General features: G+C 48.3%; 1 protein-coding gene across 2 annotated transcripts in view; it reads left to right on the top strand.

Moving 5' to 3' along the window:
* LOC138064629 (unconventional myosin-Vb-like) overlaps positions 1-19,020 on the top strand; it is a 135,607-nt gene that overhangs the window by 37,081 nt on the left and 79,506 nt on the right. For both annotated transcript variants that reach the window (XM_068928074.1, XM_068928073.1), the window contains exons 5-11: positions 3,910-4,066; positions 6,872-7,015; positions 7,946-8,027; positions 11,466-11,573; positions 12,552-12,661; positions 14,570-14,835; positions 17,736-17,817. In XM_068928074.1, coding sequence (XP_068784175.1) covers positions 3,910-4,066; positions 6,872-7,015; positions 7,946-8,027; positions 11,466-11,573; positions 12,552-12,661; positions 14,570-14,835; positions 17,736-17,817 — 949 coding nt within the window. The remainder of the gene's footprint in view (positions 1-3,909; positions 4,067-6,871; positions 7,016-7,945; positions 8,028-11,465; positions 11,574-12,551; positions 12,662-14,569; positions 14,836-17,735; positions 17,818-19,020) is intronic.

Here is a 19,020-nt window from a genome sequence, read left to right as displayed (position 1 = left end):
AAGTTCAATAGTTTGCTTAAAGCTGCTGGTTCTAATGATAATTTCCGTAGGGGAAAGGTATCGAAATGACTTCCTTTGAAATTCCCCATTCCTTCTCGTGCCTTTGTTTACTGCTTTGAAGAAAAGCAGTAAATATAAAAGAAAAAAAATATAAATATAAAGAAAAGCAGCAAATAAAGAAAACGGCAAGTTTATTGCTGTGATGTAGGTCTGGAGAACGCTCGGGATATATTAGTCTGCAAATACGCCACCCTGCTTTTAATAAAAGCCAGTGTGTAAAGGCGAAGGCTCTTGGTCACATCTGTGTTGGTGCGCTGGGACGTCTCCTATCCCCTGGCCAGGAAAGGGCTGGGAACTGGGAGTGCAAAATACCGCCGTGCCGCAACGAAGGGCCTTCCCGGCGGATCGTATCCCGTGGCTCTTGCGAGCAAGGAACGGCTCCGCATGCTGGTGTGCGGGGGACCCCCCCGGGAGATTTCCTGCCCCGATTTCCCCTCTGATTGTTCTGCCATAACAAAAAAGCATGTGTTTATGAAGCCTGAGCTTCAGATGAGCTGAAGTAATATCTGCGGTGCTGGGGTTTTCCCGGGAAGGTGGAGGAAGGAGTTAGCTGGAGTTGCGAGGTTGTGCGTAAGGGTCCGGGGCCGCCCTGTGCCGCAGCCCCCACGCCGAGAGGGGGCTTTGCATTAGCATTAGCGTTAGCGCATTTGAGATTTTCTTTTTTTTTTGATCCAGCCATGCGGATCTGAAGCTCGGACTTTTCCGCGTGTCTTTCGGAGGCGGCGGGGAGACGCATCTGGGTTGAGCTGCCTTCTCTGTATCGCAGCCAAGCTTTTTGCATTGCAGGTTAAGGACGGACTGTTTCCTTAATGCAAAGGCTGGTAATTAGCAGTTAGTTCAAACCAGTGCAAGCGTCTGTTTGAACTCTGTATAGACTATAGGCTTTTATTTTTAGCCTCAAGCAGTACCGTACCTTTAGATGCTGAAATCCCAGAGCTGCCTTTCCAGAAGCTGCTTTCTGGATCGATGCGTGTGAAAACTCCCGCGAGTCCCTTCTTCCCTCGTGCGTGCTTTTGAATACTGGGTACGCTTTGGCTTTCTTAAAGGTGCTGGAGTGCTTTGGGTGCTGCTACAAACACTGACGTGGTGCAGCTGCGGGACCTCGTACTGCAGAGATGCTGAGCAGGCGGCTATTGCCCCCGGCATGGCGGAAAGACCTCGTTAACCTTTCTGCGCGCTGCAGGGATGAATTTGAGCACGCACATATGAAAGGGGACTGCATGCTTCCAGGAACTGGCATCATGGACAGGTGAATTTTTCACCTCTGGGCAGGTCAGTGATTGCAGCTCGACGTGCGCTGCAAAAAGTCCCGCTTAGCAGCAGCCTTGCTACGTGTTGCAGCCGTGTTTCGCTCTGGCCGGGCTTCTGCGCTGGCGCCGTGTTGCAGATGTCTCCAACGTGAGTGTTTCCAGTCGATGGAGCCACCGGTGGAGATCCTGGTGCTAGTTTTGTGGGGTCATCCTGACTAGTGGCATCCTGACTAGTGGCACGATGATACTTTAAAAAAGACAAGCCAGAGGGAGAGAGAATATATCTGGGGATATCCCAGAAAAGGCAGTTTGTGATCAGACCTGAACCGCGCTGCAACTGCACCTTAATAGCTGGTATGTAAAAGCAGAGGTAAAAATTGGTATGGAGAGGTCGTAATTCTCAGTCTTGGATAGAAAACTCACCGTAGACTAATACTGTTTGTGTGTGCCTTGCAGACGTATCAGTGTTTGCATCTGCAGACAGTTAGTGTTGCTCAGGCCTTTGTGAATCCTAATATTTCCAGGTAAAACTTTCTTTTTAAGCTACATTAATTAATATATGTGTATTGAGCGTAAGAGTTTGTAGAGAAACCTGTTGTAGCCCTAGTCCGGAGCTTGGATCTCCGTGCTCCTTTCACCACCCCGGAGCTGGAGCTTCTCCCTCGTCTCGTGCCAAGTTGTGTCACTGCTGAAATGCAGGTCTTGGCCGAAAAGACGAAAATGCAGCGGCAAGATGCCAGCATGAGCAGTTGGGATCATTCTTCAGTCGGTCTTGTAGGACCACCAGGAGAGGAAAAAGCGATGGAAGAGGCACAGGTTGTAAAATCTTAAGAGGCAGTAGTGTGCACAGCACTTCTTGGGGGCGTATGTCCTTGCCTGGGGATCTGGATGCGTTTTGCTACCTGATATTTCCATAAAAACTTGGATTTTCGCACGCGCTTCTGTGCTGATTCTTGAAGACTGCTGGTGATGTTTCACTGTTTTAATTTAACTTGTGCTTGTGAATAGTCGGCCGCTTTCCCTAGCGAGCGCGGAGGGGCTGCTCTCAGCATGGTTTGAGGCGGCTGAAGCGCGGATCTGCTCTCCCGGAGCAGCCGGAAGCTCCTTTTAATAAATGAAGCGGTTGACGGTGCCTCTTGCTACGTTGTTAGCCAGTGCCTGGGGCAGCGATCAAGATCGCCAGGGGAGAGACTCAGAAAAACGTGAACGCAGCCGGGAATCGGCTCGACCGTCCTCACCTCCTGGAAGCGTGCAGCAGCGACGTTTTGCACCAAAATGTTATGCTTGAGACTCGCTTAATCCTTTTGAGAGGGAAATGCAGTCAACTTGAGCTCAGAAGGAATTCAGATATACATGTACGATAGTGGAGGAGATCAACTGCTGCCGTGTCCCCTTCCCTGCTGCTCTTGCCCGTGCCGGGACGGCGTCTCCACCTCTTGTAGTGCCTTTGGGTAGAGGTGGGTGGGAATACCCTGCGTATGTTTGCTTGAGTTGCGTTGTGACATTGATGTGCCCTTCTCCTTTTAGAAGCAAATTTGGTAGCGGTGCGAGGAGGATAAGGCTGCCGGGTCTTCCCATTGCTGGGCCCTTCTTGAAATCTATTTTATTCTGCAAAACTTGAGCAGCCAAAGAAACTTCCCTTCTGTGGTTTCTACCAGGAATTGCTTTTGGACTCTTCATCCTCTTTCTTCTTCCTCCTGGTCTTTCCCTTCAACCAATCCCCCCTACCCCTCCAAAAAGAAGCAAAATCCTTCTGAAAATACCCTACCCATTTTTGAAAATATGGGTTTTTGTTCATTTTATTCTGCCCCTGGCTATTTCAGTGAAGTCGTCGTACCTCCGTGTTTTGGAGCAGTGACTGAAATTTTGGCAGGGTTTGGGGAATAAGCAGCGATGGCGTGAATCTGATGTGGGAGATGTTATTGCTGTAGAAGTTTAACCAGCTGTGGGAATACATGTGAAAATACTGATCTTCACTTAATTGCGTAGAGGATCAAATGACTTCTGCTGTTGCCTAATTTCAGGGTGCTAGATTGCACTGCTTCAATATTTTCGATGTTTTTTTATTTTGAGGGTTTTTTTGTTTTGGGGGGTTTTTTGTTTGTTTTTGCTGGTTGAGAAGTTGAAGGCTTGCATGGAGGCCTTGGGAGGAGAAACTATGCCTGTAGCATTAGCAGCTGATATTCAGCAAATTCATGTTAATGCTTCCCCAGATAAATGTCAAGCTGCAGGTGCTTGTTATTTCAGTGTTATAACAAAGAGGCATCTCAGCCCCAGGTTGCATGTTCCAGGTGGCCCGAAAGCAGCAGCGCTTTGTGGGGGGCTTAGTCTCCCACTGCAACCGAAAGAGCTGGGGGATGTTTGGGGATGTGCGAGCTCCCTTTAGGCCTTTGGGATTTCAGCTGTTGTGGGATGTTTTGCAATTGCATATTATTCACCTTTCCTTTGGTAGAGTCTAGAGTGTATTCCACATTCATAAGGCAGCGCGAAAAAAGTGAGGGAAAGGGAGACATGTGAAGATAGAGGACTACTGTCTGGTGCAAACGCTGAACGAGAAAATAGATCAGCTCATGCCAGCTTTTCTTCTCTGCTGCAACAGGGACGAGAAGAACCAGTCCATCATTGTAAGCGGCGAGTCGGGTGCTGGCAAGACGGTCTCGGCCAAATACGCCATGCGCTTCTTTGCAACCGTCGGTGGGTCCGCCAGCGAGACCAACATTGAAGCCAAAGTCCTCGCCTCAAGCCCAATTATGGAGGTAAAATCCGCCTGGGAAACCTGGGTTGTTCCCTTTATCCGGCTTGTAATGGCCTCTGTTTCTTTCCAGCGTGTTGCTGGAATAGTGGGTCTTGCAGGCTGATGAGCCAGCCGTGTTTTCCAGCCTCAGTGTGACTCTTAGAGGTCTGAAAGTATGGGCGTTTGCTGATAGTCTCCGTGTAGTTCATGGGTGCTTCGTTGCTGCTTATCTGCTTCATCTCCTTCCTCCCCTTCTTGCCACCTCATAGCACTTCCTCATCTTTTGTGGATTTCATATGCATAAAATAAGAGAAAAAAGGGATTGTTTGGTTCATCTATTCTAAATATTTCAACGCAGCATTATTTTTTGGTACTTCTCTGTGGCTATTACAAAGCATGCAAGCAGGCGGTCCGGTGGCTCTGCTGCGGATTCAGAAGCGAGGCCAGACCTTGGCGCCCACGGGATGCTCTGCATCCGCTCCGATCTCTCCATATCCCCCTCTGAAGGCTCCTTCCTGCGTGCTGAAAATGAACCGCTACTCTCTGCCACCTCCAAGTGCAATTTGCACCACTAAGAGAATTAATTGCTGCCTATACGATGAAACTCATTTGGCCTCGGCTGTTCTGCCAGCAAGTGGCCGCTTTTCTGTGGCGAAATGCCACTGCTCGAGCCTGAGCTGTGGCTGAAAACCAGCCTGAAACTGCCCCAAATCTCTAGCCTCTCTATCCTCGCCTGACTTGTGTGTGCAGGTTCAAGCCCGAGCTGTCGCACATTTTCTGTATACAGCTGCACTTTTTTTTTTTCCTTTTGCAAACGTAACGGAAAGGGAGAGCAACTTTGCTCCATCACGCTGTGACTAGGTGGTAAAACTAAATGTCCAAGTGCCTAAATCTCATTATCCAAACAGACTTTGGAGTCCAAGCACTTTTGCTTGCCAAATATTCAAGTCGGTATGGAAATAAGACCTGGGCTTCTTCAACGTGAGATAAAGCCTTCAAGCTTCTGCACTTTCTCTTTTACAGGCAGAGCGTACCAATGTTGCTCTAATTGAGCATAGCATCATCCTTTTGGGGCTTATTTTGTAGGCAGGCTTCCTTTCGCAGCACCTCTGAGACAAATTGGCCAACGTGCCCAACCGTGGTGGATGATCTAGGCGAAACCCGCCCCAGCTGGAGTGGGAACGCGCTTGTTGCAGCAGCTTGCTACCTGATTTAGAGCTGTAATTAAAAAAGTAAGTTATGAGGTGGATGAGCAGACACCAAAGTCCTGCAGGGAGGATGCTGAGGGCTGCTGCAGCGCGTGCCTCATGCTATTTTAGCCTTTATGACTCGCCTTTCCTGTCCCACCTGCCATGCCTCTTTGGGATCTCGTTACAGTGCCTTGCTGGGGAACTGGGCACACTTAAAAGCAGCAGAGGAGCTACTCGTGCTGTGATATGAGCCCATAAATTTATTGCCATCTTGCTTTTCTTTCCTGTGTTCGATTCTGGATGAAATGTATGTGTTTTGGGCCAGGGAACCTGTCTTTGTTGGAAAGAGCTGAGAACGTGGCCAGTGCGAATACTATAAAAGAGCACTACCTGGTTGGCAAAGCAAGCCAAAGGCAGTTTGGCAGGTTAGTCCAAGGTCTGGCTGGTTAGTCCAAGGTTAGTCTTATCCTCTCTGTGTCCATGCAGGGGTCTGCAAGGAGGACTCTCATTCACCTTCTTCTATCCTTTTTCAGTGGTTTCTCTCTTCACCCTTGAGAGGTGCTGAGTGGTCTTTCCTGTACACTCCTTCCTGCTATTGCTCCACGCACAGCAGAGGCAAAGCGCGAGCAAGATTCCCCCTTTCCCATGTTCCCTTGGAAGAGCTGCCGGGGTCAACTGAGCCATTACTTCTCCATCCCCCCATCTCGGGTGCCAGCAGTGGAGATTTTCATGGTGCTGCCTGAAGCTGGGACTCTCGGGGATTATGTCTTGATGGCAGATTTTTAATTCAGAAGACCTTGGCATTGGAAGAGATTGGAATTAGTGAAGCGTTTATCATCAGCCAGACATAAAGGGATAAATCCTCTGAATATATAGGCCGGAGAGATGTGGATGGGGGAGAAGGGAAAAGTAGGGAATGAGGAGTGCTGGGAGAGGTTTCCTTTCCCTGCCCTCTCCGCAGGAATGAAGCCTGCTGCCCTGACGTTTATTCCCAGGGCGCTCCAGAAGAAGTCCAGCGTCGGTGTGGAGCAGTGCACCCATGTCTGTGTCGCGGATGGACAACCAGCTTCGTTATGCCTGGGCATTAGGGGTGGGAACCACTGTTTGCTGCGGCATATTGCACCCCGTTGGCATCCCCTAGAGACGCCCGTGCTGCTGACAGCAGAACAGGGTGCAACGTGCGTCTGCACGTGTGCATAGATATTGCCGCAATGTGCCTCCGGGGAGATGCTCTTTGCCCAAATCCATCCTTCTAGCACGCGTGCATCACGGGGGAGCGCCAGCAGATGAGCTGATGGGGTATCAATCCTGCTCGGGTCAGGTTTAATCCCTTGGGATTTTGATGACCTGCACACTGAAAGCATGGTGTTTCCAGAATTTCTATGGAAGGAAAATCGATGGAAGTAGTATCCTTACAGTAACAGCATCCTCTCCAACGTTGCATTGCTGCCCTGCCATCAGCAGGGCTCGGGTTGTGCCTTCGCCCATCCGGGACAGGGGTTTTCTTTAATCCTGCCATGACTATTTATGCAGCAGTGATTTATTCATTTGGCTATGGAAAGCCAAACTCTGTTTCGGAGTTAATGTGCAAACCCAGCAAAAGTGCTCTCTTTAATGTTTAATTCTGTTCCATGCAGGCAATTGGAAACGCTAAAACAACAAGGAATGACAACAGCAGCCGCTTTGGGAAATATATTCAGATCGGCTTTGATAAAAGATACCATATCATTGGTGCCAACATGAGGACCTATCTGTTGGAAAAATCAAGAGTGGTGTTCCAGGTGAGGAGATGTGCCTTTTTCTCTTTCTTTCTTTCTTTTGGGCTCTCTACTTTTGGAATTGAATAATCTGAGTCTTTTCTTTGGATTAGAAATAAAATCCCCTTGCTGAAGAAAACTTTGATGGCATGTTGCCTTTGGAGCCTAAATTAAGCTCCGAGATATCACCAAAATGTCCTAAAATGATCCCTTTTATTTTTTTGAACTCTTCCTGCAGTATTTGATATTTCATATAAATCCTTCTTTCAAATGCATAAGTTACCTGAGCGCCTTAGTTTTGCAGATAACCCCATCTATCAGGTCAAGTATATCTGAGAAGTCGGTATGTTTTTTCCCCCAACTCTTTCATCTCCACACCTGCCCAGCAGCCGCTCTGTGAATTGGTTATACAGGATTAATGCAGGCATTGCTTCCAGGCTTGTAGCACTGCAGGCAGATGCATCATGCAACGTTCATAAATGTGTCAGTCCTGCTGATAATCTCACGCTTTCTCATACTGAAGGTCAAGGCAGAACTTAAAACAAGCCTATCTGTCTCCTAGCAAAACAGTCACCCTTTAAAAAGAAACGTACGTGAATTGCTTGTGAATAACAAAAACTTTCCCTGCCATATGTGTGGGCCAAAATGCAGATATATAAGACTGAGGCTCTATGGCTTTGTGCATTGAAATGGAACATGCATGGCAGTGTGCTGGTGTTTAAAGCCTCACTGCACACTCTGAAGCAAGTCGTAGCTTTCCTGGTGGATCAGGCTTCTTTTTTTGTATGGCGGGACTCGAGCCATTGCAGTTTTTCTTGATGATCCCCGTGCCAGGCTGGATGGTCAGCTTAGTGAGCTTATTCCAGAGTGGTGAGCATCTGTTGGACTTGCTAACTGGCCTCCCTGACTTGAACTCAGTTTGTTCCCTCAATTAATTTGTATCTCACCCGTCAGGCGGAGGACGAGAGGAACTACCACATCTTCTATCAGCTTTGTGCCTCAGCGAGTCTTCCAGAATTTAAAGACCTTGCACTAAGTAAGTACTCCTGCTTCCCTGGGGGCCGTGAGACACGCTGGCGTGCTGCCTGGTTATGGTGACAACAGGAAAATATAGTAGGGTTGGAAATGTGTTTCGTCACGTAGGTTGCGTGTGGCAGCTGGCTGCGAAGGGAGATGGGCTTGGAGGGCTTGTTGGTGCAGGTGATGCCTGTGTTTGCTTGTGCCATCTCAAGAGCCTCTTAGCTGAGGCTTGTGTGCCAAGTACGTGGAGAAGTTTGCATTGTGCCAGGCAGTGCTGCTGGGCCTGCCTAGCAGGTTACATCATCTGCCAATGATGTAGCCCAGGTGTTTGGTCCCCGTTGCAAGCTTGCACAACCCAAAAGGCCACCGCTGGGCCCTAAGAGCACCTCCAAGAATTTCTGCCAGTGGGTTATATGACTCTTTTTAATGAGACGATCCTGAGTAAGGCGCTTGTCTACTGGGATCCTAGAATAAGAAATTTCAACCCAAACTGCAAAAGGAATTGATTTGGTAGAACTGCAGTTGTGCAACCCCCTTTCTTTCCTCGCGGAGCAAGTGGATCTGTGGAGACTTAGGTCTTTCTAAACCTGGCTCATAAAAAGCATAGTTTCTGCTAGTAGTTCCAGATCATATTGAAGGCTGAGAGAGTTCCTTGTCCCCTGATGAGTCATCCAGGACATCTTTACGCTCTTGTGACTATGGCTTTCAGCCTCATTGCCCAAAAGGAAAATGTGTAATGGCAGCAGCTGGCAGCACAGGAGGTGGTGGGACTTGCTGGTGAGGCCACCAAGCATTTTGCTGGAGGGGAAGCCGCCTTCACTCATTCCTGCTCCAAATTTCCTGGTGCCAGTGCATGGGGTCATCACCTGTGCTTTCCCATGGTGCACCAGTATGTGAAAAAGAAGCCATTCTCTCAAATTAAAGCTGTTTTGCGTTTCCTTGGAAATATCTCTCTGAATTTTTTTTATGGTTGTGTGCACAGCTCGGGTGACAGTGTCGGTGCCCTTCAGCTTGGTGGCCTGGTTTCTGGTGGCACGGAGCAGTGCAGAGCTACCCGGGCAGGAAATGGCGATTCCCGAGCTCAGAGTGGTTTTGTTCTTGGGTGAACCCAGCTCTGCACTGACTTGTTGAGTTAATAGTGCTGGGCAGTTTTCTGCATATGCACGTACATACATACAGACACACACAGTTCACTCTTTCTTTTAAGAGTCTTCTCATTATGAACTTTGCTTCAGATTTCCCAGTTAACGTCTCAAGATGGCTAGTGGGAACCCAAACTTGCTTCATCAGTGAGCTCTTCCTCACCCACATGTCAACTGTGACTTGACAAGTCTTACACAACACAAGGAGTATCTTGATGTAAAAATCCACCTTTTTAAAGCTGAGAGCAGGACGGATATTTTCTCATCCCCAAAACAGGAGCTGTTGCTTCTCCTTTGGCTCTTGCATGTAGGAGAGGACAGCAGTTCTTTCTGTATTGCAAAATATTGGAAAACAGGCAGGAGCACTAACCTTGAGTCCTGCAAAGCAAACCTGTAAGTGAAGATTTTGACCTTCGTCGTGGGGATAGGGGTGAAGAGCGGTGCTGGGTACTCTCACCAATGCATGGGTGAGCTTGGGAGCTGATTTATGTCCCGTGGAGATTTTTAGGCACATGCCAGCCGTGGTGATGTGGCAGCACGCCAGTTCTAGGCTGCTCCTGGAGGAGACAACCGATGACTTCCTTCTGTGCTATAACTACTACTAAGACTGGGGCAGATCCTCAGGATAAAAGCCTTAAGTGTCTTTTCCTTCACTTTCTTTGGCTATGAAATTCCTGTTGATTCTTGCAATGCAGGAAGTGTGCCGAAAAGTCTAATTTTAAACTAGGAAGCAAATGTGTGATTGAACCGATGGCAGCGCGCATGCTACGCAGTGCCCTTTCCAACAGCGGTGTGACGGCTGTGCGATGGCATGAAGCATTCGTGCTTAACGGGGTTAAGCAACGAATCGCAGCCTTTGCATGGCTGTTAAAATCATAGCAGCCATATTGAAATATAAATATTCAAGTAGCTGTGAGTTGTGCCCCGGGGCTCGCGGCAGGGAGAGGAGGGGGCACAGCGCTCGCAGCTTGACATCTTCCCCGCGGTGGGAAATCGGGGTGGGAACGGCCCAACGGAGCGATGCCTCGGCATCCGCTGTGCGGGGCTCTGTATCTGAGCAGCGGGTGCAAATCAGGGCTTGAAATTTGGCTTAAGATAAGCAGCACCCCCTCCTTCTTTTTTTTTTTTTTTTTAAATCCCCATTCTCTGAAATATGCTTGGTTGGGGAGCTCCTCCAAAAGGAGCAACTGCTTTGCAACCTTGGTTATTTGGGATATTTAAGGTCCGGTTGGGTAAAGTCCTGCTGAACGAGACGGGACAGTTCAGAGCTGGGATGACGATCGGTTCGCTGACCCCAGTCGATGTTTTCTGTCCCCAATTTCCGATGCTCTGGCAATGAGTGGAGTGAAACCTTTCAATCCTAGGGGGTTATATACGTAAAGAGAGTTAAATGTTTTTCTTGTGGCTTGAAAGTGCAGCTAATGTAAAAGCCAGTGGGTAGGCTGCGAAGGGACGAGGCCCTTCTGGTGGCAACATCCATCAAAAAAGTGCAGATTGCAGTGATTTGAAAGGTTACCAGCAGCTGGATGCGGAATGCACAGTGGGCTGCTTTTCCTCATTATTTTCATTATCCTTGGGAAAAAATGCTTTTTAAAGTGCGTGTGTACCCTGCTATCTCCTGCCCTCCTCTGCCTACGTTCGAATCCCGATCTCCGGAGTGTTTAGCCCTGTGTCATCCTGAAATGACTGCGTTAAAGCACAGATATGTACTTGGATGGTCCAATTCTGACACTGTGCGCGTTTCTGCTATTCCCTTTGCTCCCTGTGGCTAAGGAGAAGCGTTATGTGGGAAAGGCGTTAACATTTCTATTTTATTTCGGTCATGGGTATGTGTACCCCCAAACCCTAATTTGAAATAGGAAATGAATGTGGGAAAAAACCTTTATTCCATATACATACGTATATACATATATAAGCTACCCCCCCATATATATATACATACGTGTATGTGTGTGTGTATATATATAGAGAGAGATATGTATACACTCAGAGTTTAGCAGACAGCTAATGAATTGGACAAAAGCTTTGATGCGGTGGCACAGATAGAGAGTTTTAAATCTGGTTTGGGCCAGGACTGTACCTTTTGGGTGACGCAGCATTTCCTCCCACCAGCAGACAAGGAATCGGTGTCCGTGCTTGAAGTGCTTGGTGGCTTCATGAACGCCTCCCTTAACCTCCGGCCACGCCGCCTGGAGGGTTTTGTGGAGGTTGCAATGACTTTCGTGTTTGAAAGAAGCCCAGATTTGCTCCCCTCCTCATTGACCTCGTGCCTGCTCGCTGACGGGCTTATTTTGCTCACTTCTCTCCCCTAGCATGTGCCGAAGACTTCTTCTATGCTTCCCAGGGAGGCGACGTGTCCATCGAGGGCGTGGATGATGCTGATGACTTTGAGAAGACCAGGCATGCCTTCACCCTGCTCGGTAAGCGTTATGCTGCGGGCGCCCAGCAGCCCTCCCCGGCCACGCAGCCTCTTGCAAATGTTTTCAGTATTTTTCCTGGATTTTCTTGCTCTCCTGTTGCCCTCAGAGCCATAAATTGATCTTCCCGTTGACCCAGCTGGCTTCACCTTGTTCTTTGGCATGAGCGGTAGGAGTGTTTCTGATACCTATCCTGCAAAACAGCAACGAAGTGGAGACACACACGGACTCCCTAAACAAACCGTTTTAGGTTCAGAGCTGCGGCACAGCTTTGACTTGCTATTTTTCACCCTGTTTATAGGCAGAAAAAGGACTCCCGCTGTAGAGTTTCACCCTCGTGCGGGTTAAGGGCGGCAGCGCTTCTCAAGCCGCCGCCGTATCGTGCTGGGATCTGAAGACGGGCAGTCATAAGCCGCCCGTCGTGGGCGTTGCGCCGGGCCTCTAGCGAGCGTGAAGGGTCATTGCGAGTGCTCTAACTGCTGGCTTTTCCGCCAAATTTGGCACCATTGTGCTTTAGCCTTGCTCGTTCCTCCTTAGCTTAACCTGGTCAGGGCACAGAAAGCCGGCTGGGATACCGAAATGCAGGATTTGGCAGGGAAACTCCATATGGACCTGTGCTGAATGATGTTCCTGCTGGAAACGCTTCCAAAAATCTGCCAGAAAATACAAGAAGCAATCACGTTTTACCCACCCCCAGTGGCAGACCCAGGACAAGGAGCTCACGGCAGGACGGTGGTGGCCCTTTGTGGCGCCTTCCCGGTGGCTCAGCGCTTCCAGCTGGAGCACGAGGCCGGAGCTGTTGGGATTCGGGCGCGTGAACGCTTTTGTTTTACGTTCCCCCGCGCTCGCGACCATAATTGAAAGGGGTAGAGACGTAACGGTGGATATGGATAGCTCCAGCTGTGGTTTCAGCCGTCGCTTCTGCCCGATGATGTTTGTTGAGGTCGTTCTGTGCCAATCGGGTCCCGGTTGTTCCCGCAGGAGTGAAGGAGTCTCACCAGATGACCATTTTCAGGATAATCGCTGCCATTCTGCACCTAGGCAACTTGGACATCCAAGCCGAACGGGATGGCGATGCCTGTAGCGTCTCGGTAGGTCACCGGCAAGGGTGGGAGAAGCTGCACGTAGGGTTTAGTATATTCGTAAATCGGGCCGTGTTGGCTACCTCGTGCTTCGCAGGACATCCGCAGGTAGCCCTAGGGAATCCTTTTCCTCCTGTTTTTCTTTGCTTTTTGTAGGAAACCCATCGGGCATTATTTCCTGACTGATTTGTTTTTCCTCCCTGGGAAATGGTGCCCTGCTTCTCATCGCTAGCTTGCCTGGAAACGACATAGTTCTTTTTTTATGTTAGAAAGAGCCACAAATGTAACTTACCACCTTAAAACCCATCCCGTCTTTAGATTTTTCTGCTTTCTTAAAAGATTGGCCACCCTTAGCGCATAAAGTACTGGGGGACCAGTGACTGCCAGCAGCAGCAGGTGTTAATTTTCCATGACCACCTTTGCTGCAGGCCAAGCTGGCAAATCTTTCAGTGCCACCAGCATGTGGGGTCGTCCAGTGGGGAGGTGGATATTTAAGGAGAAATAAGCAAAATGAGTTTTTTGGTTGTTGGTGGAGACTGACGCTGAAGTGAGTGAGGCCGCTTTTGGAAATGTGGCCATTGAGTATTCAAAGGAGGACTGCGCAGATCAGTGCACGACTGCAAAGTACTGCACTTAATTAGTAGAAATAAATGACCGAAGATGCCTTAGCAGTGATTTTCCTGTTTCTGTGTGTTTGTTCAGGGGGAAAAAAATAGTGATTATGTGGCAAATACTGCCCTATCAATTATCATTGCCTCCCAGACTGGATCGTTTATTCCTAATTAAAATATTAAAATGTATTCGGCACGCACTCCTAGTGTTACCCTAGAGATAATGCAGCATGCAATTAGTTGGATGCTGGGGGTAATTTGCTTGATATTTGGCAACGTGGATATGTAAAGCTGGTCTGCTCCAGCAACGCTGAGTTCTGTAATGGAGTTCACGTTGTTTAATTACCTTCAAATTTAATTGCGTGGTATTAAATCAATCCTGTGAGGACTTTGAAGCCATGGTCTAAAAACATATTAGAGCAAAAAAGCACCCTGGAGCACTTGACAAATGCATTTCTCTCCCCATTCCCAAGCCCATCCCCTATTCTACATAAATACGAATCTAGTTGGAAACAACTTACTTCCTTTTGATATGTTATTACACTGGCAAAAGGGAGACTGATTTCTCATCATCTGAAAGAAGGTGCCTGCTCTCTTAACACGGTGGACTTGGGAGTGCCTTGTCTAGTGTTGTCTGAGGGGGAAAAAGATACACTAAAACTAAGTTCAGTTTTCGTTTTATTGATTACATGAAACACAGCCCCTTCTGATAACACACGCTGTGCAACTTCGTTTTTCAGAATAGGTGGGGTTAGGTTGTAGAAGGGGAAATACGATGGCATGCTGTCTTTGCATTCACGTTCTGTTAGTCTTAGTCTACTTTGGGGTGTTGAAAATAGCGATTCTGGAGAAAAGACACCAGAAAGCTGCACCTGCTCCTTGGTGGGTTTAGATGCTTGTGTTAACGTGGCGCAGGCTGTAGCTGTGGCATCCTGGTCGTCATTTCGCACCGAGTCGCACAGCCTGAGACAGGAAGGGTTTCGGGGAATGCACCTGGGAGGGGAGCATGTCCTCCAGGAGTACACGGTGTCACCACAGGAGGGGGAACAAAGCCAACGGTGCTCTTCCCCGTTGGCACTTACCGTATAGATCTACTCTTTTATGGGGATTGAGATGTTAAAGATAGCCAGGGTATAGCAAAGTCGTGCAGCATCACTGCTCAGTGCTACATGTAAGCCGTTCTACCTATTTCCCTGGAGACAGGTGGGGTCGGATGACAGCGGCGGGAAGGGGAACAATTTTGATTTTTGTCCTGCAAGTGTCGCAGAGCACCTGCTGAGCTCATTTCTCGTTGTTCCCCTCGCAGAGTACAGACGAGCACCTGAACACCTTCTGCAGCTTGCTGGGCGTGGAGCACAGCCAGATGCAGCACTGGCTCTGCCACCGGAAGCTGGTCACCACGGCCGAGACCTACGTGAAGAGCATGTCCCTTCAGCAGGTGCTCAACGCCAGGGATGCCCTGGCTAAGCACATCTATGCCCAGCTCTTCAACTGGATCGTGCAGCACATCAACAAAGCCCTGTACACCACTGTGAAGCAGCACTCCTTCATCGGTGTGCTCGATATCTATGGGTAGGGACGCTCTTGCTTTTAAGGCGGTTACGGTTAACGCCTTGTTTTGCCCTTCTAACAGAGCACCCCCGATCTCCTAAAGTGTCTGTGCTGAGCTTAACATGCAGCTGTCCCTGTGGCTTCTGGTAGGGGTGGGAATAATAGAAAGGGCGACCTTCTGACATCATTGACTGCAGAAAGGCTCCTTGTCCCCTCCAAGTAGGGGCCAGACCTGCCCCAGACCCTCAAATGCAAACGTGAGTATTCTTAGTCTGAACCATCTTCCATTGGCAGAATTGTTTATCCCCTAAACATGACTATTCCCACTCCTTTTGCTGGAGAAAAAGAAAGAGGCCTCCTGGTTTGGGGATTTTTCCCTCCCTTCACACAGTCTTTTCTGTCCCTTTTGGGAGCAAGGAAAAGGGAGAAGTGGGACAGTAGTGACCGTCCTTGCTCCCTCAGTATATCACGATACTCACTTGTTCCTGTTTCAGGGCAGGCGAGGTAGGATGGACCGGTTGCAGCTGCTCCAGGAACTGCTCCTGGAGCAGCTTCCTAGGTGCAAATTCCATGTAAGGTCTGTCAAATGTAGCTGAAGGCAAAATTCAGAATGAAATCCTGCTGGAACAGCTCTGGGTCAGCTACAGAAAGATTTTACAGCTATAATACCCACACAGTTACTGGGAGTGGATCTTGATGCTTGTATGTACAACTTCCCATGGCGTTTCTGCAAGCCCTGGTAGTTGGGCTGTTGGTTGTAGCATCCCATTGAACAGCAACAGCCCCCCCTTTCAGTGCTGGAGCATCGGTGTAGTCCTGCTGACTCAGCTCCATCAGCAACCGCTGCCACACAGCAAGGTTTCCTGGAAAACTCTTATGAAGTATGATAGGAATATGATTCTGTTTGGTTGGGATCCCAAAAGGACAGCTTGAGATGGTGAGGTTGTTGGCAGAGGTTTGCACGTGTCCAGACTGTCCGAGGTGGATGGCACAGCACCTGAAAGATCTTCAGTCACCAGCTGGAGTTAGCACAATCTGGGTGGCTGGAAAGTGAGGGTGAGATGGAGAAGCTGTTTCAGTCGGTGTCCCTGCAGGCTAGGACGTGGCAAATCAAGCTCGGAGCTGGAGCCACGTGGCTGCAGTGGGGTGGGGTAGGTACGCGGATGCCTGAACTGGGAAATGGGATGCGCTCTTTCAGAAATAACTAAAAGGAGACTTGAGAACAGCGCTTATGAAAGATTAAGTTGGGCATGAAAACCTGCTAGTGTGGAACAAAAATCTCTCTGAGGCGCAGGTCTCCTCTCCCTATCACGTCAAGCACGTCAGCCAGCAAATAGCACTACCCCTTGGGTGCCGCGGTGTGAGCTGAAGTGAAATCAGGCTGTGCTCAGGTCTGGTAATAGTAAACAACAACAATAATTGCTAACAACAATAATAACTAACCATATACCAGAGAGACATTGGGTGCTTGCAACCCTGAGCCTCTGGGGTCTTAGCAAGTAGTCTGGTTCCCAGAACGTGGGTTATCTGGGAAAGGGAATGAATTCTACCAAATCCTGGATATTTTCCAAATGTCTGCTGTTGTTCTTTTTCCTCTTGGAGAGGAGCTAAACTAGATGGGCAAAGAGCTGCGTGCAGCCTGGTGCCCCAGGAGCATGGCCAGCGCGGGCGCTGCCTGGGGTGGTGGAAGGGGGTCGTCTCCGTAGGGAGGGTTTGCATGGAGCGGGTGCAAGCTGAGGATGCGGAGGCTGCGGGTTTCCAATACTCGGCACCTGTAATCCTGTGTTAGTATTGGAGTGAGAGCATGCAGCGTTGAAATCTGCATCGCTTACTATAGTTGCAGTGTTACAGGGCGAGCTTGAGTAGGTGACCTCTACGTTGGGATTAGCGTTGCTGCTTTACAGAACAAACGTTACCGGCCCCCTCACCTGAGGGGCGAGAAGCAGCGCCTCGAAGGCTTATAGCGTTGGGTAGCAATACATAATGCTGGAATAACTTGAATAAATTGTTAACAAAAATAAAGAATTGAAGGTATTGAACAGTATTCCTTTGCCTAAAAGATGCTTTACTCCAAGACAGCACTCGGTACTTTGTGCTGGTGGTTATCTGACGCTTGGGACTCGTCTAAGATGTTACTGATTGCTGTGTGTTTTGGTGTGTTTTTGTTCGGTGCGAAGGAATTACGGGTCACTTACTGCAGGCAATTCGGTAGCTCCTTATGATTCTTTTGAAAAGCAAATTCCTGCAGACATTTCTGCATTTGGCAGGGACGGTTTGTTTTCATTCCTCTGCTGTTTGCAGTGCGAAAGGGAGTGTGAACGCTGAGGCAGCCAGCCGTGCGCTGAACTTATTCACAAACTTTGAATATTTTAGTATAAACCCTAGTGCAGCAGCAGATTTGGGATCTGCCAGTCACACGGGCAGAACAAGGAGAAAAGACAAAATGGAGCAAATACGCTGTGCAAAAATATTAATGGGCTTAAATACGGAGCTGGATTTGGCTGAGGAGCGTGGGGAAGGGCAGGCGAGCGCTGATGCTGTGCTGAAATTGTGTTATTTGCACCAAGACCATCACCTCTGCAGTGAATATATGTACCCTTAATATTTAATAATATTTTTCCGCAAGAGGGGTTGTTACGTTTCTTGTCTCAGACAGCACTACCACCTAATTTGCAGGCAGCTACCATTGTACTAAGCATCCGACTGTGCTTAGCAGAACAGACCTTTCCAATCCCTCGAGTTGTGGAAAGGAGAGACACAAATTTGAGATTCGAGGAATAAAGCGTAGATCTGGGATAGAAGGCATTTAACGAGACTAAATAACTGATGTTTCCTGTCATGTAGATGACACCATTGCAGAGTGAAGAAGACTTTTTTTAAAAGCGGCAGCCCTTGATGCTGATTTATTCATTGCTTTGCAGGTTTGAAACTTTTGAAGTGAATAGCTTTGAGCAGTTTTGTATCAACTACGCCAACGAAAAGCTCCAGCAGCAATTCAACTCGGTAAGGTCAACTTGGAAACATGCCATAAAACTTAAAACGAAATAAAACGGAAAAACCCAACAACACGCTCATCAAGGCCATGTTATTGCATGTCTGGCTTCCACTTAATGGCCCTGATCTGCAGCCTGGCCGGATCTCAGGGCGGGCATGACCGTCGTCCTTCCGATACCGTCTCTCCCGGGCAAGGCTTGCACACTGTAATTGCACTAAATATTCCTGCCAAGTTGTAAATGATGCTTGGTTTAGTTATAAAATAATAAATACAAAATTGATCCTGGCAGCATGTTTAACAAATGGTTTAGGCAAAGGCCCGCTAATGTTTTTGAGCGAGTCGGAAGTTTGCCGGCGTTGTTTTGTTCCTAAGCCACGCTAAACCTCGGGGGGGTGGTTGTGCTGAGTCCTGATTTTCCTTGTGCTTGAGTAAAAACCTGCTGATTACATGGGGCTGGAACCTCTGGATGCGGCTGAAATTCTGGATTAAATGGCAGGGCTATACACAGTCCTTCTCGGTTTGACACGTGACACACTACATTCTTCTGTTTTATTAGCTATAAGCTCTTACCCGGACTGAACACAAAATCATTAAGGGGTCATCTTCTGCTCCGGTCGTCAACAGGGAAAAACTTGCTATTAATTTCAGGATTTGAGGGAGAATCTGTTAAATTGGAGCAACTAAGTACTTGGGCGCTTTGAAACTGTATCATCTGCCTGGCACAAACGTTTGCGATCGCTCTAATACATCATAGCAGTGCTTGTAAAAATGAGAAGTAAATAATGGGCTGTACTTGCACTTTTCATATCTTACTTAATATGTCCAGCTATCACTTCTAAAGCTTATAAATTCGAACTCAGAGATGACATGTTTGAAGAGATTTTAAAAAGCCATCTTTTGAGGAAGAAAAGTGCACTTTAAAAATCTTTTTCTTTTAATATGCTTAGATTATCTCAGAAATAGCCAAAGACAATTTATCTGCCTGGGGATAGGCCTGACGTATGTAAGCCATAGAAAGGACTTTTTCTTTATTACTCTTTTCAGAATAATAAGAACCTGCAATAGAGATGTTTGTGAATCAGTTATGGTACTGATGGCGATACCTCTTCTAGGAAGATCGCGCTCTCTGCGAAGTGGTGCTCACCCGTCGGGGCGCACACGCTCGACGCGACCTGACTTTGGGCTAGTGAACCTGCTGCGGGTCTCTGGTT

The sequence above is a fragment of the Struthio camelus genome, chromosome Z (genome assembly GCF_040807025.1).
Source record: "Struthio camelus isolate bStrCam1 chromosome Z, bStrCam1.hap1, whole genome shotgun sequence".
NCBI classification, from domain to species: Eukaryota; Metazoa; Chordata; class Aves; order Struthioniformes; family Struthionidae; genus Struthio; species Struthio camelus.
Note: the sequence above shows the minus strand (reverse complement) of the source record. Positions and strands in the feature narration are given on the sequence as shown.